General features: G+C 38.7%; 1 protein-coding gene across 4 annotated transcripts in view; it reads right to left on the reverse strand.

The window, feature by feature from the left end:
* Nucleotides 1-6,069: 6,069 nt before the first annotated feature.
* sympk (symplekin) overlaps nt 6,070-24,216 on the reverse strand; it is a 42,166-nt gene continuing 24,019 nt past the window's right edge. For 3 of the 4 annotated variants that reach the window (XM_062067661.1, XM_062067663.1, XM_062067662.1), the window contains exons 17-27: nt 18,752-18,899; nt 17,340-17,500; nt 15,991-16,099; nt 15,793-15,893; nt 14,424-14,514; nt 14,070-14,171; nt 13,589-13,776; nt 10,570-10,746; nt 10,394-10,474; nt 10,094-10,267; nt 6,070-6,537 (exon numbers count right to left, since the gene is read on the reverse strand). In XM_062067661.1, coding sequence (XP_061923645.1) covers nt 6,112-6,537; nt 10,094-10,267; nt 10,394-10,474; nt 10,570-10,746; nt 13,589-13,776; nt 14,070-14,171; nt 14,424-14,514; nt 15,793-15,893; nt 15,991-16,099; nt 17,340-17,500; nt 18,752-18,899 — 1,758 coding nt within the window. In that variant the 3' untranslated portion in view covers nt 6,070-6,111. The remainder of the gene's footprint in view (nt 6,538-10,093; nt 10,268-10,393; nt 10,475-10,569; nt 10,747-13,588; nt 13,777-14,069; nt 14,172-14,423; nt 14,515-15,792; nt 15,894-15,990; nt 16,100-17,339; nt 17,501-18,751; nt 18,900-24,216) is intronic. The other variant, XM_062067664.1, reaches the window with a different exon arrangement.

Genomic DNA, 24,216 nt, shown 5'->3' on the forward strand with positions numbered 1-24,216 from the left:
TCACAAAGAGGCAAGCCCATAAAAATAGGTTGCATACATCCCCTCCTACAAAAACAAAACGTCCTCATTTCAACACAATAACAGTATAAGTGCAAAAACAACACAGGCAGTTAAAACAAAAAAACATATTAACCTGTCCCCCCAAATATACAGAGCCTCACACACACAAAACAACAACAAAAAATATGCATGTAACCTATTTTTATGGGCTTGCCTCTTTGTGATGTTAAGTTCTGTTATAAGCTGTTATACAGTATATGCCTTGAGCTCTTATTTTGAAGGCGCTAAGAACGCAAGGCATATACTGTATAACAGCTTATAACAGAACTTGACATCACAAAGAGACAAGCCCATAAAAATAGGTTACACAATTATAGTGAAAATCCTTTTTTTTATTTTTTTAAATAGTTGAAAGCAATAAATAGAATAATTTAATCGTTTTTTCTCAACCCAAAATACACATTTTAATGTACAGAAATGTAGTAGTGCGCCAGGTCCACTAATATTACTAACCACATTGTGAAGTATGCCGACGACACAACAGTAGTGGGCCTCATCCGTGACAACAACGACATGGACTACAGGGAGGAGGTGAAACATCTGGTTGACTGGTACAGAACCAACAACCTGTTCCTGAACGTCGACAAGACCAAGGAGATAATCGTCGACTTCAGGAGGCACAAATCCAGCTCCACTCCACTCTTCGTCAACGGCACAGCAGTGGAGATCGTAAGCAGCACCAAGTTCCTGGGGGTGCACATAACTGACAATATGACCTGGTCCCTACACACCGGAGCTCTTGTAAAAAGAGCTCAGCAGCGCATGCACTTTTTTTTGCGTCGGATGAAAAGAGCACAGCTCCATCTCCCCATTCTCACCACATTCTACAGAGGCACTATAGAGAGCCTATACTGACCAACTGCATGCATCTCTGTCTGGACTGGAGCCTGCACTGCCTCAGACTGGAAGTCTCTGCAGAGAGTGGTGAGGATGGCGGAAAAGATCACCAGGACTCCTCTTCCTCCTATCCAGGAAATCGCAAAAAGCCGCTGCCTGACCAGGGCTCAGAAAATTTGTAGAGACTCCTCCCACCCCCACCAAGGACTGTTTTAAGAGTCCAGCAATTATCAAAATAATATCCCCCCCCCCCCCGAAAATGGATGAACTCGCTGGAAAATAAAGACAATATAACATACATCCATAAACGTGGATGCATATGAAAAAGTGCAATATATTTATCTGTACAGTAATCTATTTATTTATATCTGAACCTTATTGCTCTTTTATCCTGCACTACAACAAGCTAATGCAACAAAATTTCGTTCTTATCTGTACTGTAAAGTTCAAATTTGAATGACAATAAAAGGAAGTCTAAGTTATGGTACAGAGAGCAACACCTCACACATTTCAACTAAAAGGACCATATTAGGAATATATCTTCACTGAAACATTTCATGTTACGCCGCTGAAAAGGGGAGCAATAATCAGGAGCGTGATGTTTTGTTCCTCACCGAGTTTCATTGGAACGAGGAAAAAAGCTGGGGACCCGAGTCAAAAGCAATCGGTTACAGACTAATAAATCAAAATTACTACACGTCACAGATTGGCACATTTGCGTGTATAATTACACCACGACAATGAAATAAACAGTATAAGCACACATTTAACAGCTCACGTTTTTATTTCCTGATAGAATTCAACTGCCAACTATTTATTGAAATTTTCCTCTTGACTAAAATATCCATTTTCCTTCTGATCTCAACACACTTGCAAATCTAACCTATTTGAACTTCTTAAATATGTATTATGGGTCTCAATTTAAACCTCACATTGACATCATTCTTAGGTATTAGTATCATTATCACCATGGTTTACATAGTGTCTGCGTATTATCTAAAGTGGGTTATGATTTTTCAATTAAAGTATATTCATATAGCCCTGAATCGCAAGTGTCTCAAAGGGCTGCACAAGCCACAACGACATCCTCATCTTGAGTGGAGAGAAGTCAGCAGGCAGAGACGTCCCCATCTGATGCACAGATGAGTGGTCCACCCCGAGTCCCGACTTTGAACAGTTAGCGCATCATCTGTGGTCACCTAATCTGTGCACCCCCCTCTCCAGAGCAGAAAAGAGACGGCAGATCAACTGGTCTAAAAGGGGGGTCTATTTAAAGGCTAGAGTATACAAATTAGTTTTAAGATGGGACTTAAATGCTTCTACTGAGGTAGCATCTCTAACTGTTACCGGGAGGGCATTCCAGAGTACTGGAGCCCGAATAGAAAACGCTCTATAGCCCGCAGACTTTTTTTGGGCTCTAGGAATCACTAATAAGCCGGAGTTCTTTGAACGCAGATTTCTTGCCGGGACATATGGTACAATACAATCAGCAAGATAGGATAGAGCTAGACCATTTAGTATTTTATACGTAAGTAGTAAAACCTTAAAGTCGCATCTTAAGTGCACAGGAAGCCATTGCAGGTGAGCCAGTATAGGCGTAATAGGATCAAACTTTCTTGTTCTTTCCCCTCCTGTATCCATCACTTATCAACAACTAAAGCAGCAGGACCTGACCAAATTGAACCCTTTTTCTTAAAATTGGCTGCTGATTTTGTTGCTGAGCCTCTCTCGCATATTTTTAACCTAAGTCTAACAAGTAAAAGCATTCAAAAAATCTGGAAATCGGCCTTTGTTCTTCCCCTGCTAAAAGGGGGTGAACCCACAAATATAAATAATTACAGACCAATTTCTAAATGATGCATTTTAGCAAAATTGTTTGAGAAGATCATCAGTAACCAGCTAGAGGATTTTTTAGAATCAAACAATATTTTATCTCCATTTCAATCTGGTTTTAGAAAACAGCATAGCACTATTACAGCTGCTCTTAAGGTCTTCAATGATTTAATCGAGGCTGTAGACGGCAAGAAATATTGTGTCGCCCTATTTATTGATTTGTCAAAAGCATTTGACACAGTAGACCACAGTCTGTTAATTCAAGCCCTTCATCACGTTGGATTATCTAAAAATGCAGCTGCTTGGTTCACAGACTATCTCTCCAGCAGAACACAATGTGTACAGGTGGCTGGGACCACCTCTTCATTACTGGACATTACCAAAGGCGTTCCACAAGGCTCAGTGCTGGGGCCCATTTTATTTTCTATCTACATAAATAATCTTTGTAATAATTTGTCAAATGCAATGTACCATTTTTATGCAGACGACACCATTATTTATTGCTGTTCAACCTCCATCATTCAGGCTTTTGAGTTTTTACAAGCTGCTTTTGATGTCATCCAGGCTCGCTTATTTGATCTTAAATTGGTTTTAAATACAGATAAAAGCAAGGTAATGGTTTTCTCTCATTCAAGGGTGCTACTGGAAAATATTCCAAATATTGTAACATCAAATGGAAACCCTATAGAGCAGGTCTTAAATTACAAGTACTTGGGTTTTACTCTTGATCAAGAGCTTTCATTTAAAGCCCATATTAACAACTTGGTCTCTAAGCTTAGGGTAAAGCTTGGTTTCTTTTTTAGAAATAAAAACTGCTTCTCTCTTAAAGTCAGAAAGAAATTGGTGACAGCAACTATCTTGCCTGTAATTGATTATGGAGACGTGCTTTATTTTAGTGCTTCATCTAAATGCCTCCAGTCCTTGGACACTGTTTTTCATTCAGCACTAAGATTTGTTACTGGCTGTCGTAGTCTCACCCACCATTGTCAACTGTATATGAAGTCAGACTTATCTTCATTGAGTGCACGCAGATACACACATTGGCTGACTTTAATTTATAAGGCTCTTTTAGGTTTAATACCTCCATACTTGTGTACTCTGTTACAAAGAAAAAGCAGCTCTTACGCATTACGTTCTAACAATTTGTATGTTTTAACTGTTCCTCATGTACGGACTGAATTTGGCAAAAGAGCTTTTGGCATTGCTGCCCCTATGGCATGGAATGAATTGCAGACGAAACTGAAACTTACAGAACTACTTCCATTTGGAGCCTTCCGTTCTGTCCTGAGGGACAAACAGCGAGAGACGTTTGCACAGTGCCTGTGTTTTTAAAGATGTAAATCTCTGTTGTTTTACAGTTCTCTTATGTATTTTAAAATTTATGTCTTAATGTATTTATTTTGAAACTGCTCTGTGACATGTGCTGTTGACCTCTTGGCCAGGTCACCCTTGTGAAAGAGATCTTGATCTCAATGGGTTTTCTTATCTGGTTAAATAAAGGTTCTATCAATCAATCAATCAATCAATGTTTACTTATATAGCCCTAAATCACGAGGGTCTCAAAGGGCTGCACAAGCCACAACAACATCTTCGGCTCAGATCCCACATCAGGGTGAGAAAAAACTCAACCCAATGGGATAACAATGAGAAACCTTGGAGGGGACCCCCCCCCCCCCCCCCGGCGACCGGTTCAATGGACGTCGAGTGGATCTAGCATAATATTGTGAGAGTCTGAAACTCTAACTAACTGAAAAGTTATGAAACATATCTTTAATTTTAAAGCACAACGTTTTTGACCAAACTTACTCACTTAAAACTGAAATTGTATCAGCCTTTGAACACGACAGACTGGCTTGGCATTTTGGACAAGAGGCGGCGTGCCCCTGGATTGGTCGCCAGCCAATCACAGGACATACAGGTTGACCCTGGATCTCAGGAAACAGAGTGGACCGACACCAGCAGATGACATGGCACCCCAAACCATCACTTATGGTGGAAACTTTACACTAGACTTCAGGCAACGTGGATCCTGTGCCTCTCCTGTCTTCCTCCAGACTCTGGGACCTCGATTTCCAAAGGAAATGCAAAATTTGCTTTCGTCAGAAAACATGACTTTGGACCACTCAGCAGCAGTCCAGCTCTTTTTTCCAGGGTCAACGCAGCCGTCTACCAGCAAGTTTTAGAGCACTTCATGCTTCCTGCTGCTGACCTGCTCTATGGAGATGGAGATTTCAAGTTCCAACAGGACTTGGCGCCTGCACACAGCGCAAAATCTACCCGTGCCTGGTTTACGGACCATGGTATTTCTGATCTAAATTGGCCCGCCAACTCCCCTGACCTTAGCCCCATAGAAAATCTGTGGGGTATTGTGAAAAGGAAGATGCAGAATGCCAGACCCAAAAACGCAGAAGAGTTGAAGGCCACTATCAGAGCAACCTGGGCTCTCATAACACCTGAGCAGTGCCAGAAACTCATCGACTCCATGCCACGCCGCATTAACGCAGTAATTGAGGCAAAAGGAGCTCCAACCAAGTATTGAGTATTGTACATGCTCATATTTTTCATTTTCATACTTTTCAGTTGGCCAACATTTCTAAAAATCCCTTTTTTGTATTAGCCTTAAGTAATATTTTAATTTTGTGACACACGGAATTTTAGATTTTCATTTGTTGCCACTTCAAATCATCAAAATTAAATGAAATAAACATTTGAATGCATCAGTCTGTGTGCAATGAATAAATATAATGTACAAGTTACACCTTTTGAATGCAATTGCTGAAATAAATCAAGTTTTTCAAAATATTCTAATTTACTGGCTTTTACCTGTACAGTATATAAGCAGCCATGGACACCAATTTTGAGCCCCCAATTAACTTCACGTGTATGTTTGTGGAATGCGGGAAGAAGATGGGAGTACTCGAGAAAACCCAGGCTCACAGAGGGAAAACACGCAAATACTACACAGTTATAAACTGTGCAGTATATATATGTGTAGTGTACTTCCCAGTTATAAACCAGAATGTCATGACCGTGTGGTTAATATGCTAACCACTAGGTCACCATGCGGCTGCATCATAATTTAAAAAACTTTTATTTATGTCTATAATAAAATAACATAGGTCCATGATGTCACTATAGGACAGCCTCTGGTAGTCTACCTGTTAGTGGTCACTGATATACACGAATGAAGCAGAAGGATGGGTGTTTGTTCATTTATTTTCAGGCATAACAAAAGCATAAAAAATGCCTTTATGCACTTCCTGGTAACACTACAATTTTCCTCAAAATAGATTTTCTACGAAAACAAAAACAGGAATTTGTGTGACATAATTGACAAAATATGGGAAATGTTTTTATTTAGAGTGCTTTCATGTTGAACACTCATTCTACATCCTCGCAGTTGCTCCCTACATGGGGCGCCGCTTCATTCTCCTTATCATCCTCACCCTCTTTAACTGGTTCCAGGGAATGGGAAGGTTCCGGATCAGATGTCTCCATTGGTTCCTCTGATTCCGGTTCAGGTTGAAGTTCAGTATCAGGTTCAGATTCCTGTTCCACTTCTGGCTCTGGGTCAGCTTCTGGATTTGGTCCTGCTTCAACTTCAGGCTCAGCTTCAGGCTCAGCTTCAGGCTCGGCTTCAGGCTCGGCTTCAGGTTCCGGTTCAGGTTCAACTTCAGCTTCAGGTTCAGCTTCAGCTTCAGGTTCAGCTTCATCTTCAGGTTTAGCGTCCGATTCAGCGTCCGATTCAGCATCCGATTCAGCGTCAGCTTCAGATGTTAGTATTCCCTCAGCTCTTGTTACCGCCACCTGAGGAGGAATTAAAATTAAGTCCATAGCAGGAATAGTTTGTATGAATACTCGATACCATTTGATCATTTAAGGACAATTTGCACCGGCACACTTATACTGTACTGTATATGTTGTGTTCCAGAGAACTGCAAAGTGGAACATTACTGACCTCTGACATGGAAAAGTACTATGTGGTTTGCTGCTTGTATTCAGAGGTTAGACCCCAATCCATATTTACATTTGTCATAACATCTTCAGTGTGCATAATGGTATAAAGATGTTACCATATTGTCTGCAAAGATAACAATTTGTGTACAGCAGGGCAATTCAACTCTCGGTTCAGGGCCACATCCAGGCTGGAAATGACACCATACCAGCCCCCCGAGTTCAGTTCAAAACTTAGGAGACAAATATTTTGAAAGAAAATTCATAAAAACAATAGATTTCTTCTGCTGTATAGAGGAACTTGGACCACTGTAAACACATAAGCACATCACTGCATTGACATTTTAACCTTGCTAGGAAAAATAGAACACTAAACTTGTGATTACCATAACTGAGGTGTTCCTCAAGGCATCCATTTAAGTCCTCTCCTTTTGGCAGTTTCCATTTTTATCCGGAATGTGATTTATGTAACTAAGGTTTTGCTGTAGACTGTTCACTTCAGATGCAGATGCAGTAGTCATTTGTTCAACTTCTTTAGTTATATTAGTTCTGTTCCTCAAGGTTCCACTTTAGGTCCTCTGTTCTCTGGGCTATTCAACTGGTGGCTTGCGAATTCAGTCAAAAAAACTTTTGAGAGACTCACATTTTTGTTTCTTTAGAAAAGCAGAGGGCTCGTGTAACTCCGATAAATTAATAGACCAAAATCAAATGTCCATTGTAGAGGAAGCTGGTTCTCCACCATATATAAAATAAGACTACCGTATTTTCCGGACTATAAACCGCTACTTTTTTCCTACGCTCTGAACTCTGTGGCTTATAAAACAATGCTGCTAATTTCTTCGCTAACAGCCATAATGTTTTGTATTCATAGTTTTCATAAAACACCGACAGACAATGAAAAAGCATTACTGTTTGTGCTATGGCGCCATCTTTTGAATAAGTTTGTTTAACGCAGGTGCTGCTGGTTGAAATTGTACTTCCTGTTTTGCACCTTGAACCGGGAGTATATCCCGCTTCGTCTACTACTGTATTCGTCTATAACGTTTCTGCGCGAAAGGATTCTAAATTCATCACTCCAAGTAACGTTTGTAAGTTTTACAATATAACTAAAACAATTCATACTTACAATAGTGTCCTATGTGTGTTGTCTGTAGGAGTGTTTTCATGCATATTTGTATGTGCTAAGTAATCAAGCTCGCGTTATCAGTATTAGCAAATATGCCAACACGTTTCTGTGTTAATACTATTAACTTACAATTGCATTTTTTTTGTATTGTTTCAGTTTCGTAAATTCACCAAAACGTAACTGTGGAGTTATTGAGTCTGTTTAATGGGTCCATGACGATCGCTTCTGTTTTGTTTCATCATCTGTTTTGCTGCTGTGTAACATGCACCGTTTGGAAACAATGAAGGTATGTAAATAAACATTTACAAAATCTATATATCTGCGGCTTATGGTCCGGTGCGGCTGGTATATGTAATAATATCTATTTCTTCTAAAATTGGTGGGTGTGGCTTAAATACCGGTGCACTCTATATACCGGAAATTACGGTAATAAGAAGGGAGAAGTCCGGCCCCCCAATACTTATATATATATAATATTCCTGGTGTACATCATAATCAACTAAAAAGAACAACACATACTGAATGGCATTGTTTTAAGATAAAATGCCATTTTTGCTTACTTTTCTGTAACACTTTTAAGATTGGTCTTGGTAAGGTCCAAGTTGGTTATTTCCTACTTCACAGCAGTCTGGAATAAAGCATTAAAGGCCTACTGAAACCCACTACTACCGACTAAGCAGTCTGATAGTTTATATATCAATGATGAAATCTTAACATTACAACACATGCCAATACGGCCGGGTTAACTTATAAAGTGCAATTTTAAATTTCCCGCGACACTTCCGGTTGAAAACGTCTATGTATGATGACGTATGCGCGTGACGTCAATTGTTGAAACGGAAGTATTCGGACACCATTGTATCCAATACAAAAAGCTCTGTTTTCATCGCAAAATAACACAGTAATCTGGACATCTGTGTTGGTGAATCTTTTGCAATTTGTTTAATGAACAATGAAGACTGCAAAGAAGAAAGCTGTAGGTGGGATCGGTGTATTAGCGGCTGGCTGCAGCAACACAACCAGGAGGACTTTGACTTGGATAGCAGACGCGCTATCCGACACTAGCCGCCGACCGCATCGATGATCGGGTGAAGTCCTTCGTCGCTCCGTCGATCGCTGGAACACAGGTGAGCACGGGTGTTGATGAGCAGATGAGGGCTGGCTGGCGTAGGTGGATAGCTAATGTTTTTAGCATAGCTCTGTCGAGTTCCAGAAGCTAAGTTAGCTTCAATGGCGTCGTTAGCAACAGCATTGTTAAGCTTCGCCAGGCTGGAAAGCATTAACCGTGTAGTTACAGGTCCATGGTTTAATAGTATTGTTGATTTTCTGTCTATCCTTCCAGTCAGGGGTTTATTTCTTTTGTTTCTATCTGCAGTTAAGCCCGATGCTATCACATTAGCTCCGTAGCTAAAGTGCTTCGCCGATGTATTGGGTTGGAGATAAAAGTCACTGTGAATGTCCATTTCGCGTTCTCGACTCATTTTCAAGAGGATATAGTATCTGAGGTGGTTTAAAATACAAATCCGTGATCCACAATAGAAAAAGGAGAAAGTGTGGAATCCAATGAGCCCTTGTGCCTAAGTTACGGTCAGAGCGAAAAAAGATACATCCTGCACTGCACTTTAGTCCTTCACTCTCACGTTCCTCATCCACAAATCTTTCATCCTCGCTCAAATTAATGGGGTAATCGTCGCTTTCTCGGTCCGAATCGCTCTCGCTGCTGGTGTAAACAATGAGGAAATGTGAGGAGCCTTTCAACCTGCGACGTCACGCTACTTCCGGTACAGGCAAGGCTTTTTTTTATCAGCGACCAAAAGTTGCGAACTTTATCGTCGATGTTCTCTACTAAATCCTTTCAGCAAAAATATGGCAATATCGCAAAATGATCAAGTACGACACATAGAATGGATCTGCTATCCCCGTTTAAATTTAAAAAATTCATTTCAGTAGGCCTTTAAGCCTTCGGACCAGTCCATGCTAATAGGAACAATTTACTTCTGGCTATGTTCACAAACAAATCACATAGTGTTTTATAGCTATTAAAAAAGCAATTACATTTTCAGGGTGAGCGTTTTTAGAAATTTGCTGCAAAAAGGCTTGAACTGAATTTGGGGGCTGATATGGTGTTATTCCCTGGCCGAATTTTGCCCCCGGTCCGCCAGTCGAATAGCCCTGTTGTAGACACACAACACAAAAGGAACCAGAAAATGCCACGCCACACTTTGTGGGCCAAAAACATACAAGGATAATAGTTTCCATTTAAGCCTTCAAATGTAATTTTACCTCAGAAAGGTTTGTAGTTTCCTGGTGTCTCACTAGATCAGGCTGTTCTTGTTCCATGGGCTCCTCCTCATCGTTTAGACCAACATGTTGCTCAGCTTGGTCAGCTGCTTCTGGTTCATCTTCTGGAGGCACCTCTGCCAAAATGGGCAAAACTGGGGCAGGAACTGGTTCAATCTGTTATATCGATGGAAAAAAAGCGCCAATCAAGAACAAACGTAATGAAGGTTCAAGGAGGACTGAGGTACTTTCTAAATACCCTTCTTTTGCAGTGCACAACACCTCAACATAGCATATTTTTACCTCTTTCTTGCTCACAGGCTGAGGTTCTGGTTTTTTACTTGCTTCCAAGACAGACATGATGGAGGTTGGTATGTGAGCTTGCTGTTATATAGAAACAAAAGCGGTGTCATTAACAAGACAGTCCAAAGACAAAATACCATTTAGTTTGAAATCAAAACTTGGGAGGCAGTGTTTACCTGGTGTGGCGTAAAAGAGCGGACATGATATAAAAGGGGTTCCCTCATCTCTGGGCAGCGTTCAAACACACTTGTGAGTTGTGAATGAGGAAGCTGTAGTAGCACACTGTATGACTGAGGCTTCGTCCTTTGACAGCACTTCACAAATCCTTCCCACACCTTGGGATACCTCCACACCTTCAGGGCAACATAAATGTATGCATTACACGGTAAGTGCCAAATAAGCAAATGACAGCACCAGGGATAGCCCCAGCTTTATTTAGCTCCTGTGATCAGTGGTTACATTACTGAATGAATTACAGAAACTGCAACAAAGGCTCATGATCTCTGTTCTCGTTATTCCCAAATGTATTAATAGTATCCAGTGATGTTGATATATTTTCAATGTAGTGAGCCCCAGGGATCAACAGATGGTGATTTTAGTGGGTCCCCACTAAAAGGGGCTGTATGCAACTTTTACACGGATGCCGAGAGAGCGCTAATTTCCCAATGTCTTAAGCATTATATCCCGCCTTCTTACGCTTTCAGCCCATAATGACGTAACGCTTTCAGCCCATAATGACGTAACTATGGCCATACGTAACACGCGCATTAGCTTTATGTTTCCTCAGAAAACAATAGTGATCTGGATAGCTAATGTTAGCTATTATTGTTTACCGTAATTTCCGGACTATAAGCCGCACCTGACTATAAGCCGCACCAGCTAAATTTAGGGGAACATACAGATTGCTCCATATATAAGCCGCACCCGACTATAAGCCGCAGGGTTTTGATGTGTAATTACCGTAGTATATAGGGGTTCCTGCTACCACGGAGGGGATTGTCGGGACAGAGATGACTGTTTGGGAACGCAAAGCGTTCCATTTATTAACAATAAATCTTTCAATCATTCAATCAAACTTTCACATCTTTGACATGGCGAACAGCATTCGTGCAGAGTACAAATAATACAACGGTGCAAAGTAATACAAAGTGCTCACCTGTACGTTATCAAAATAACCAGCCTACCGGTATATGAAAAGTCAGTCTTTAATCATTGTGTCATCGTCTTCCTCCTGCGTACTAAAACCACCGAAATCCTCTTCGTCGGTGTCGGAGAAGAACAGGCCGTAAATAAGCCGCACCCTTGTATAAGCCGCAGGGACCAGAACGAGGGGAAAAAGTAGCGGCTTATAGTCCGGAAATTACGGTATATATTTTATCATAACAACAACATGACTGCAAACTGTTAGTTTCTTCTCTTGGACTGTTTTAATCTGTGTGCATGCACTCCCTGCGTGTACGTGTGTACGAGACAAGCATGAACGCCAGACAATTTCCTCGGATCAAACTATTTTTATTCAACGATAGGCTCTAGCACCCCCCGCGACCCCGTAAGGGACAAGCGGTAGAAAATGGATGGATGGATAATTAGTAATTGTGAAAATAATAGACAGTGTAAAAAAATGTATGTGCTGTTAAACCACAAATGGTAATATAAGATAGCCGATGGTGTTCTAGTTGTATTTTTGATTTGTTAAATGTAACTATGAGCAGGTTGCAAACAGCCCATTTAAGAAATATGTATTTAATTATATTTTTTATAAATTCTTAAATCATTTTCTAAAAAACTAATATTAAATTCCTTTGGTGGTATGGTATGACATGTTTATAATTAATCTTTGGATTAATTTATGTTAAGAAAGGAATATGAATTTCAACAAAACTCAGAATCTGAAAATACAACTGTTATAAAGGCAAGGCATACATAATTTAAAACAAATACCACTTTGTACAGTAGCAACCTAAAAAAGCACCAAAATAAATTACTAACATTTAAATGAAAAAATATATAAATAAAATTGATAATTTTAACACAAATAAAACATTCTCAAGCACAATAAATTTGCCTGTTTTGTTGTGATAGTGAAAATGTTGCTATCCATGCAATTATCAACTGAAATTTGTATGTGGTGATGAGCCACAGCTGGAGATAAGTCAACTTTTTTTGGGAGTAATGTGCACAAAGTAGATGTACTTATCTGCATCAGGCACAGTAGAAGAGACAAAAGTGCATGGAGGCGATGTCGAGGTACTATCACTAGTCTGATCAGTAGTAGTGGAAGCAAGAAATACAGACGTTGCAATATTCTGCCGACTAGCAAGAGGTCTAATTTTTTTTCAGTGGCATTTTTGCGTTCTCCTTTCCCTGCGAAATATCTCTTTGGAAGCAGCACGTATGCCGTCTGAGCGTAACAAAATGGTGACCACCATTTAAAGTGTTTTTCATCACTGCCATCCAACTATGTTTTGTTATTTCATTACAGCACGTCCCGTTACGTTAAAACACCATCGACACAAATGAGCACAACATAAAGTAGTACTAGTGGAAACATGAGTTTTTTCCTATCAAGTTTGTATCTTTAATTGTTTAAATGAAATGAGTGGTGACTGGCTCGTTGTTGTGGTAGCAGTTAAACTAGCATGTCGTGATACTGTGTACAGTTGATGACATATGTGCTGAGCAGATGCACAGAGGGTTGAAACAGCGCTTGTCTGGTCTGCTGACAACAAAGTTTATTTTACTTTTAATGTATCTATTTTTCATGGTAAAAATTATGTGCGTCCCAAATCGTTAGTTTACTGCATTCTTTTAGATTTTAATGCGTCAGAGATGCAGGATATGTACCTAGCAACATCACCGGATAGAGTTGAGGTTCTTAAATTCTTTCAAAACAAACCTATCCAAGCATGCCTTTCAAGCTTTTGCTCTGCACACAAGGGCACAATAACGCTTAAGCAGAAAGGGGTAATTCCCAAAATGTTGGAAGCAAATAATTAGTAAGCTGAATACAGTAATATAAAGAGTCAAGGCGTACTAAACTAAAGAATACTAAACTTAAAGAGGTGTGCCCCAATTGGTTTTGGCACATAGTACACACTTCAGAAGTTAAAGCATTAGAGAATGATCCATTGTTTTTAAAGCAAAATCTTCCTAAGCGAAAGATGCCTGCAGAAACTAGGACAATTTGGTACCCACCTGCTTGAGGATAAGACGGGACAAAATGTTCATGACAAAACCGCACAGTCGGGGGTACATGGTCAAAGACTGGATGACAGTTCGCATGAGAAGTATGGGAAGGGGACTCTGCTCCATCAACTGCTGCATCACCACTGCCAAAACTTCAGACGTGTACACGTTCTTCTCTCCGAAGCAAAGGTTGGTTGCTGTACACGCACACACACAATTTGGATATCAACAATATGGCAATGATGCAAAATGTAGTATAAAATAGATCAATTGGACCAAGCTGATGATAATTTCTGTCAAAATAATTACATGGAATTAGGTTTCAAAATTTAACAAAATACAAAAAAAACATACTCAACATTCAGTCTCAATGTCACCAAAGAAAGAAAAATAAAAGCTAACCCTGTTTTTGAAGCAGATAAAACATTTCAGATAGTAACAGACAGAAAGCTCCTAAAAGTGTCCCTAGATTTATCTACTTAACTCTGACCTTTTATAATGGATTTCATATCACATTTGGTTGAGTCTATGTTGTGTAAGGAAATCAGCAGGTCTCCTGGCGTAAGAGGGGACACCGATGAACTTCCCTCACCTGAATGACGAAAAACAAAATAAAAGAGCATTATTATGAGATTCCCCTCATAAGACTGCAATCCTGTCTATACCAAAATGTTGTATAAGTACAATTGTACAATATAAATTAAGACAAAAAATACACACAATACATATTATAATAACGTCTGTAATATCACCAACATGCACATACAGGTATTTGCAACTTTACCTATTTTTATGCAATGGAAAATTTTTGTTGTGGTCAAGAAAAAACCCCTCAGTGACTTACTATGCTGGGTTCCCAATAGACGGTTAAACACCTCCTTTACGACAATTGGGTTGAGTTTGATCAGCTTGGGAAGAGCCTGGATCACTTCATTCTTAGAAAACAAGTGAAAGTGAAAAGTCTCTTTTAAAAACAACCAAGATGACAATATTCCTGTATAGCTGCTGTTTTATCTATGTAACAAGAGTATATCAGTCCCTCCAGGATTTTGCTGTATTTTTTGTGGTTGTGGCGGCCTAAATTACCTAAATTCCAGGCAGCTATTCCAAAAAGTTGCAACAAAAGTGCCGATGTTTTGAGGCTTATTTTTTTACAATGACATTGAATCAACTTGTGTTTTTATAAATTTTTTATCAATGTTTTAGTGTTCCTTGTAACCCTAACCTCAAAACACACAGGATTTTCAACAAAAATGGGAAAACAAGTACTGTATTGATGTTTTACTCATTTTATACTTAAAACTTGACATGAGATGGCAACAAAAGCATATATCTTGAGCTAATTGTCAAATAACTGTACTGTTTTAACTATAACTAATAATAGTAGTAATTACTTGTAATTGCAGAAAGAAATAGGTCTGCTCTGCTCTAAGCACTGTCATTCACAAGTTTTTGACATATAATCTTATTTTACACTTGAGTGGTGTTTGTCCATCTTAAACATTCATTTCTGGTCCAACACATTTATTGCTTACATGTCAAAAACATTTGTGAACTGTTGAGAGCAATCTAAGGCGGTGAAGTTTTATTAGTAAATGAGAGACGATGAGAGATTATCATAACACTTCAACAGCTCTGTCATATAAATGCTGTCTCTTTGCTAGATGAGCATTGCAAACAAGAATGTTCTTAATTAACTTACCCTGTATAAATAAAGGTTAAATAAATATATAAATGCATGTAAACTAGGATGTTATGTCACCAGTTTGTTGCAAAATTTTTATATACTATGTTACCCAGAAAGATTAGCGCCGTAGACAGGAACCGTAAGTAGATCTGACCTATGCTGAGCTATAAGGACCACTATTGTGCAGTTTGAGCAACAAAGAGTTGATATATTGTTACATGTCTACACAAGAAAAAAAAGTATGTTTAGATTAGAACAGTTCAGACAGATTCAATTGGCGAAATTGATGCTAATTTGGTCAAAATGTGCTGGGACAATAGATAAAGTTGTGAGGCCACACAGAATTTGTGGTCATTTGTTTAATTTGCACAAATATGGGTGATCGCAACAACGCAAAATCCTGGAAGTACTGCTATATATCTAACTAACATCTCCACATTATTTTGAATGGAAATACCATTAGGAATTTGCAGTTATTTAATTGAACTGCCTTCACGGTCAAACTGCACAGTTCCCTATAGCTTACCTTTTCTAGACCATTGATGACAGGAATGAGGAAACGAACATCAGGCACTCGTTTATGGTAAAGGTCACGCACTCTCTCCACGAGCTCTGGAGATGGAGGAACTACACATAGAAAAGAAAGCACTTTTAGTTAGCTATTCAAAACTCTTGTTCATAGTAATACGTTATATAATTTACAAAATAATATAGTTGTTTTTACCTTTATCCGTCAAAATGTGCAGGCAGCGAGTAACTAGTGTCTCCGCCCCTTTTGGGCAGTTTTCCACCAAAAGCAACAGCTCAGGAGAGCTCATCCCCATTCCACGAATCTGTAATAAGGGTGAAACTTTGTCAATAGTAGCAAAATTGCAAACTGTGGCCTTTAAGTAAAGAGAAATATAATCTATCTATAAGAAGCATGTGCTTACACTCGTAGCTTAGTAAATTTCCTACAAATGAGAAAATTATGTTCAAAAACAAAACAAAGCTGAATGTGGGGTGTTCAAACTTTTTCCAGCAAAGTAAAATTGAAGGCTGCGGGCAGTCACTTTGATACATTTTGTACATTGAAGAATAAAGATGCTAAAAGAAAACCAGAGTACGTCAGTATATGCTATACCGGCTGAACAAAAAAAACATGTTTGTGTTATAAGTGACACAGGAAATTAGTGTAATATCTAATAACTAGGGATGTCAGTTAACTTAAAGTTAAAGTGCCAATGATTGTCACACACACACTAGGTGTGGTGAAATGATCCTCTGCATTTGACCCATCCCCACAGGGGAGCAGCAGCGGTGGCCGCGCCCGAGAATCATTTGGTGATTTAACCCCCAATTCCAACCCTTGATGCTGTGTGCCAAGCAGGGAGGTAATGGGTCCCATTTTTATAGTTTTTGGTACAGGGGCGCCGCTTGGGATTTTGGGCCCCATGAAAAGAGTCTTTACAGGGCCCCCAACACAGCGGCAGCATTATAATTTCATCATCATTAGGGGCCTCTCTGGGCCCCCCTCCATCATGGGCCCCTAGAATCAGTCTCCTTTACCCCCCCTTTTCGGCGCCCCTGCTTTGGTATGACTCGGCCGGGGTTTGAACTCACAACCTACCGATCTCAGGGCGGACACTCCAACTACAAGACCACTGAGCAGGCATGCGATTAATCACAAAAAATGTTGCATTAATCATGTACATTTGCATGTTATTACACAATCTATTTTGTTCCTTTACCTTCTAATCTACTCTAATAATAAATTGCATTGGTGTCCAAATATTGGGGTCTTTTTAAGTTAATTTAAATAAAGTAAACAAGTAGTACTACTAGTAATACTACTAGTAATACTTGTGATTAATCCAAATTCAAAAGTGTGATTAATCTGATTTTTAAAATTAATAATTTGACAATACCATATGAATTTATTTTATCTTTACAATCTGTTTAGGTCCATTAAAAAACAAGCTGCGGGCTGAAATTGCCCCCCGGGCCGCACTTTGGACACTCCTGGCTCAAAGTATAAGAAGACACAAGACAAGTAAGGGAATAGGGACATAGGAACTCCAAGGAATGACCTACAGGCAGCTCTATTGCTCGAAGAACTCTACGCTTGATGTCAGCGATGGCCTCAGTGTAGACAGAGGCCAGCTCGTGCACCAACTTATGGTTCAAAGGCAGCAGAGACAAGTAAAGGAACAGACATTGACGAACTGTCTCTTCAGTCCAGGGGGAAGCCACCTCTGTGATTAAAAAAAGGGAAGGACAATATACTTGTTTAATATATTAATACAATAAAACATTTTACATTAAAGAATGCATTTTGTGTGTCTTGAATAATAAAGTTGGTATTACCTTACAGTATAATCATGATAATGTAATATTCTTTGTTTCTAGTTTTGTATGTTCTGGATACAAGCGATACAGTACTGCAGAGGTGTCCTTGAGCAAGTCACTGAAACCACCAACCGCTTGGGATATACCTGTCTACGCACAGCCCTCCTACTATATCTCTTCATATTGATTGATGTCTACAGGAGTTTGTTAGCATGTGTATATCTGCACCTGTGTGTCTGTAGCCTGTGAAATGCCACTGCAATCAATGAAAGGCTACTACTTCTTCAAAGCAATCATCCCAATACACGTTGTCAGCCAAAACTTGCTTGAGGTCGTACCGTGATATAAGAAATGATCACCTGAAATCAATAGCTAACTGTAATTTAAACAGAACCACTGAGAAGTCTAAGCTTACTAAATGATGTCTTATTTATTTTTTAACTGTTACAGATGGACCTTGGAACATGTTACATTCTTCACGAGAGCTTAATCGATTAATTTGATTTGAAAAAAGCTTTGATTTTATTCTGTAGCTTTAATTAATCGTTTAATTAGTGTAACTAGTAAAAATGGATAAAATCCGGACTGGATGTAGTGCACATAACTTGAAATATGCGGACATAGTTTCCGCTTGGCCGCTGCAATGGAGCGCACAAGAGAGCGGTGTTGTGTGAGTGACATGATCTGTGCGGCGGCTAACGGTGGAGTGTATTTTTTTGTTTTTAAATTTGTATTAATGCACATGTAAAAAGTGCAATTTAAAGTGGATTTATTTAGGAAAAAAAAGAAAAGGAGGGTATACCAAGCAGAAAAATATTTGTTTATTTCAACTATTTTCCCTAAAATACGCATTGAGGCTATAAAGTGTGTTTTATCCAATTACTTGATTAATCAAACAAACAAATCGATAGTTTACTCGAATACTGTAATAAAATAGTCAATAGCGGCAGCCGCTTTTTCCTTCCCTATACAATTCTTTATCTCTTCTTATATTCCGAATTAGATATAGCGGGCCACGCTGTGTCACCTGAGCTTATGCTTTCAGTATCAAATATTTCTATCTTTATTATTTCAAAATAGACACAATAAGTTACCAATATAAACAGGTACAAACAAAACAATTTGCTAGTAGTATGTTGATGTTTAATAAACAACACCTGTGTCTTTGTCGGCCCCAAAGAGCAGCGATGGAGGGTTTGGGTGGACGAGAAGCTGCATGTAGTTCAGGGCAAACTTTTCAATGTAGTCCCTGAGCTGGTCTTTCTCATACATGCGTTTCAGAAAGGCCAAGGCTGTAGTCCGCACCTGCAAATCAATCAATCATAGTGACACAGGCACAGAAAATCTGGAGCAACACTATCAGTTTGAGAGTTAGAGAAAAAAAAACGCAAAATATACCAATTCAAATTTAAAAAAATACTAAGACCAGAGCAATCTTGTTTACATTGACTGATTAATTAACCCATAAAGATCTCCTCTCTCTCACCCTTCTATGATATTTGAAATAGATGAGGAAATTTGGCAGCTGATACACATCTTTGTCTTTATGGCTACCGTGGCGTTGCTCCAAAACAAAGAAGGACTAGAAACTAGCATATGGCCAAAAGTAAAACCTGAGCCAGACTTCTATATAGGTGAAGTTTCCTATATTCCTGTTATTTCTTGTAGGGGAAGTAGGTATAAATGAATCATATATATAAACAAGCTAGTAAACAACAATGAATGGCCAATACATTCACATCTTATTTGAATAAAGTGCAACCAACACTTTAGGTTGAATTAACAAGAGGAAACTTTTAAAGGCTCCAGCACCCTCCGTGAACCCAAAAAAGGGACACGTGGTAGAAAATGGATGGATGGATGTTCAACATTCAAGAATTTTTCAATAAAAGTAAAGTAACCAACAATCTAACAGTAGATAATATATAATATATAGATAATATTCCATCCATCCATTTTCTACCGATGGTCCCTCTCGGGGTCGCGGGGGGCATTCTCTTGGCATTTTCTCGATGAGCTTCAAGAGGTAGTCACCTGAAATGGTTTTCACTTCACAGGTGTGCTTGAAGCTCATCGAGAAAATGCCAAGACTGCAAAGCAGTAATCAGAGTAAACGGTGGATATTTTGAAGAAACTAGAATATAAAACATGTTTTCTGTTATTTCACCTTTTTTTGTTAAGTACATAACTCCACATGTGTTCATTCATAGTTTTGATGCCTTCAGTGACAATCTAATAGTCATGAAAATAAAGAAAACGCTTTGAATGAGAAGGTGTGTCCAAATATATATATATATATATATATATATATATATATATATATATATATATATATATATATATATATATATATATATATATACAGTATATGTGTGTGAGTATATATATATATGTGTGCGTATATATGTGTTTGTGTATATATATATTAGGGGTGTGGGGAAAAATCGATTCGAATTCGAATCGCGATTCTCATATTGTGCGATTAAGAATCGATTATCATTTTTAAAAAATCGATTTTTTAATTTTATTTTTTAAAAATTAATCAATCCAACAAAACAATACACAGCAATACCATAACAATGCAATTCAATTCCAAACCCGAACCCGACCCAGCAACACTGCAATAAACAGAGCAATTGAGAGGAGACACAAACACGACACAGAACAAACCAAAAATAGTGAAACAAAAATGAATATTATCAACAACAGTATCAATATTAGTTACAATTTCAACATAGCAGTGATTAAAAATCCCTCATTGACATTATCATTAGACATTTATAAAAAAAAAAAAGAACAAAAGTGTCACAGTGGCTTACACTTGCATCGCATCTCATAAGCTTGACAACACACTGTGTCCAATATTTTCACAAAGATAAAATAAGTCATATTTTTGGTTCATTTAATAGTTAAAACAAATGTACATTATTGCAATCAGTTAATAAAACATTGTCCTTTACAATTATAAAAGCTTTTTACAAAAATCTACTACTCTGCTTGCATGTCAAAAGACTGTGATAGATCCTGCTGAAATCCTATGTATTGAATGAATAGAGAATCGTTTTGAATCGGGAAAAAAATCGTTTTTGAATCGAGAATCGTGTTGAATTGAAAAAAAAAAAAAATCGATTTTGAATCGAATCGTGACCCCAAGAATCGATATTGAATCGAATCGTGGGACACCCAAAGATTCACAGCCCTAATATATATATACACTACCGTTCAAAAGTTTGGGGTCACATTGAAATGTCCTTATTTTTGAAGGAAAAGCACTGTACTTTTCAATGAAGATAACTTTAAACTAGTCTTAACTTTAAAGAAATACACTCTATACATTGCTAATGTAGTAAATGACTATTCTAGCTGCAAATGTCTGGTTTTTGGTGCAATATCTACATAGGTGTATAGAGGCCCATTTCCAGAAACTATCACTCCAGTGTTCTAATGGTACAATGTGTTTGCTCATTGGCTCAGAAGGCTAATTGATGATTAGAAAACCCTTGTGCAATCATGTTCACACATCTGAAAACAGTTTAGCTCGTTACAGCAGCTACAAAACTGACCTTCCTTTGAGCAGATTGAGTTTCTGGAGCATCACACTTGTGGGGTCAATTAAACGCTCAAAATGGCCAGAAAAAGAGAACTTTCATCTGAAACTCGACAGTCTATTGTTGTTCTTAGAAATGAAGGCTATTCCACAAAATTGTTTGGTTGACCCCAAACTTTTGAACGGTAGTGTATATATATATCACAAAAAAATAAGAGTTGTAGAAATTATTGGAAACTCAAAACAGCCATGATACACATACTGTATATATATATATATATATATATATATATATATATATATATATATATATATATATATATATATATATATATATATATATATATATTAGGGCTGGGCGATATATCGAATATACTCGATATATCGCGGGTTTGTCTCTGTGCGATATAGAAAATGACTATATCGTGATAGTTGAGTATACGTTCTCACGCAGTTGCTTTTAGCTGCGGGCATTAGACTACAGGCGTTTCTCACTTTTTCTTGTCTCCCCTTCTCACGGAGACGTAAACAAGCGCACCTTTTTACATACTTCACACAATGTGCAACGTCATACGCTCTTGCGGAGCAGAGAGGTAGCAGCATAGACATCTTATAAGTAGACGCAGCATCGACCGCTACTGCCTACTGGCGCTGACAAGACGCGGGGCCACCATCTTGGAGTGGTGATCCGCTCCACTCAGTGCAATTCATTGGCAGGAGCAATGAACTGTCTGCGCATTTAATTAATCTTACCTCACTGAATACCACTGATTTCACGCGTTTTTTTGTTATACGTGTAGCTATGATAAAGGACACATGTTTTGGCGTGTTTTATTATTCATAGTTTGCTTAACAGTAACAGAATATTCTTATATCCTATAAGTCAGTGGTTCTCAACCTTTTTTCAGTGATGTACCTCCTGTGAATTTTTTTTTAATTCAAGTACCCCCTAATCAGAGCAAAGCATTTTTGGTTGAAAAAAAGAGATAAAGAAGTAAAATACAGCACTATGTTATCAGTTTCTGATTTATTAAATTGTATAACAGTGCAAAATATTGCTCATTAGTAGTGGTCTTTCTTGAACTATTTGGAAAAAAAGATAGGTTTTTATTTATATTTATAAAGGATTTTTGAATTGTTGCTATTTTTAGAATAATTAAAAAATGTCTCACGTACCCCTTGCCATACCTTCAAGTACCCCCAGGGTTACGTGTACCCCCATTTGAGAACCACTGCTATAAGTGACCAGACGTCCGAGATCAAAACTGGGAATATAATCCCAGAGAAGGGGGAAAAAAACGGTCAGCTATTTTTAAGTTCAAGAAACAATATTAGGTTATATATACATGCGTATATCCTACATAAACAATGTATGAATACATTAGATATCTATATATCTTAGGGACCTATAGACTGTATCTCTTTTGCTGCAGCAGCAGAGAGTTTATTCTGTTTTGACACTTTGTATTGATATTTTGTATTACATTCTTCCCTAAATGATAATGTTTACAGTGATTGTTTTATATGTATTTTTTATGTATGTCGCTTTGGATAAAAGCGTCTGCCAAATATTTAAAGATAAACATATGTAAACACCTGAAAGTCTTTATATCTTTATTTACCCCCCCTCCTACACAATCTGGACTGCGGTCCTAACTTTTACCCCTGTTGGCTTTTACAATCTTTATCTTCATTTATTTCAACTTTATGTTATTCAAGTATGACATTTTTAAATGTATTTAATTTCATTGACAAGCAATTCTATTATGGTCATACTCTTGTTTGCTAGCGGCTACGATTTCAGCACTATTGAAGATCTTTGCTCCTTCTCAACTCTGTGGTAATATTGTGGTTAATGTTAAATCTTACTTGTGAAAAGTAATTCCCCGATTCCTATTTTCAACAGTCCGCTCATTTGAGCAGGAAAACGCTGAACACCAGCCCGGCATCTTTGTTTTCTACCTGTCAACTGTCAGTTTAGGCTGCTCGTCGGCTCCTCATCACCACTTCAAGATGGCGGCCAAATTTGTCGCGTCAAAGCAGCCAATGCTGCATCTACTTATAAGATGTCTATTGGTAGCGGCATGGGTAACGTTAGCTGTGATGCTAACGGTGCAGTGCGGTGCAGTGCGGTGCAGTGCGGTGCGGTGCGAGTGGTAACACAAGAGAAAGAAGGTGCAAATCTGGTAACAAATGAAGGAAGAATAATTAATTCCCAAGAAAAACAGCACAGGGTCCATCGTCTGGCGGTGGTTTGGCTTCAAGCGGCAAGATGTCGAACAGACAACCGTAATGTCAAGTATGCGGCAAAAACGTTGCTACAAAAAGTAGCACCACTGCTAATGTGTAGCATCATTTGAAAAGTCACCCGCTAGAGAATGAAGAGTGCTTGAAACTCTGCATGTCAACATCTCCGTTCGATGCCACACCCACAAAATGCCCAATCAACCATTTCCACATCAACACCGTATGAAAAAAATAGTCAACAACAGAAGGAGATAACGTCCGCAGTAACCCACCACATAGCCAAGGACAAACAGCGGGTGTAGGTGCAGCAGCGTTTGGGGGGTTGTAGCCGCGGTGTCGAGAGCGGCGAATGTGAGGCTGAAGAGAGAGAAGCGAGGCGTGCGGGCATGTTCAGGGGTTATAATGCGTGCCTGTTTGCGGGTCTGCGGATCACTTTCCAGGTGGGGGTGTCCATCCATCCATCCATTTCCTACCGCTTGTCCCTTTCGGGGTCGCGTGGGTGTCACTGATGTCATATTAATAAATAAATAAAACTTTTTCTAATATCCTGCGATCGACCGGTATGTTCCCAAAGATCGACGGGTTGATGGCGACCCCTGCTTTATATAAGCGTGCTGTGGTGTTTGTATTTGTTGTGGCTTTTGCAATCATGCTGTAGCTAAAAGTTGTTGAGTTGTGGCTTTATGTTATTGTCTTTTTCCGTTTGTATTTGTTGTGACCTTTCTCGGCCACCGGTATCTGTCAATCTATGTTTTGATGACTGATGGCGCATAGCGATGACGCTACCGATCGGCAGACAGACTAGAGTAACGTTTAAAGTCCTTATTG

This window comes from Entelurus aequoreus, linkage group LG13 (genome assembly GCF_033978785.1).
Source record: "Entelurus aequoreus isolate RoL-2023_Sb linkage group LG13, RoL_Eaeq_v1.1, whole genome shotgun sequence".
In the NCBI taxonomy this organism is placed as follows: domain Eukaryota; kingdom Metazoa; phylum Chordata; class Actinopteri; order Syngnathiformes; family Syngnathidae; genus Entelurus; species Entelurus aequoreus.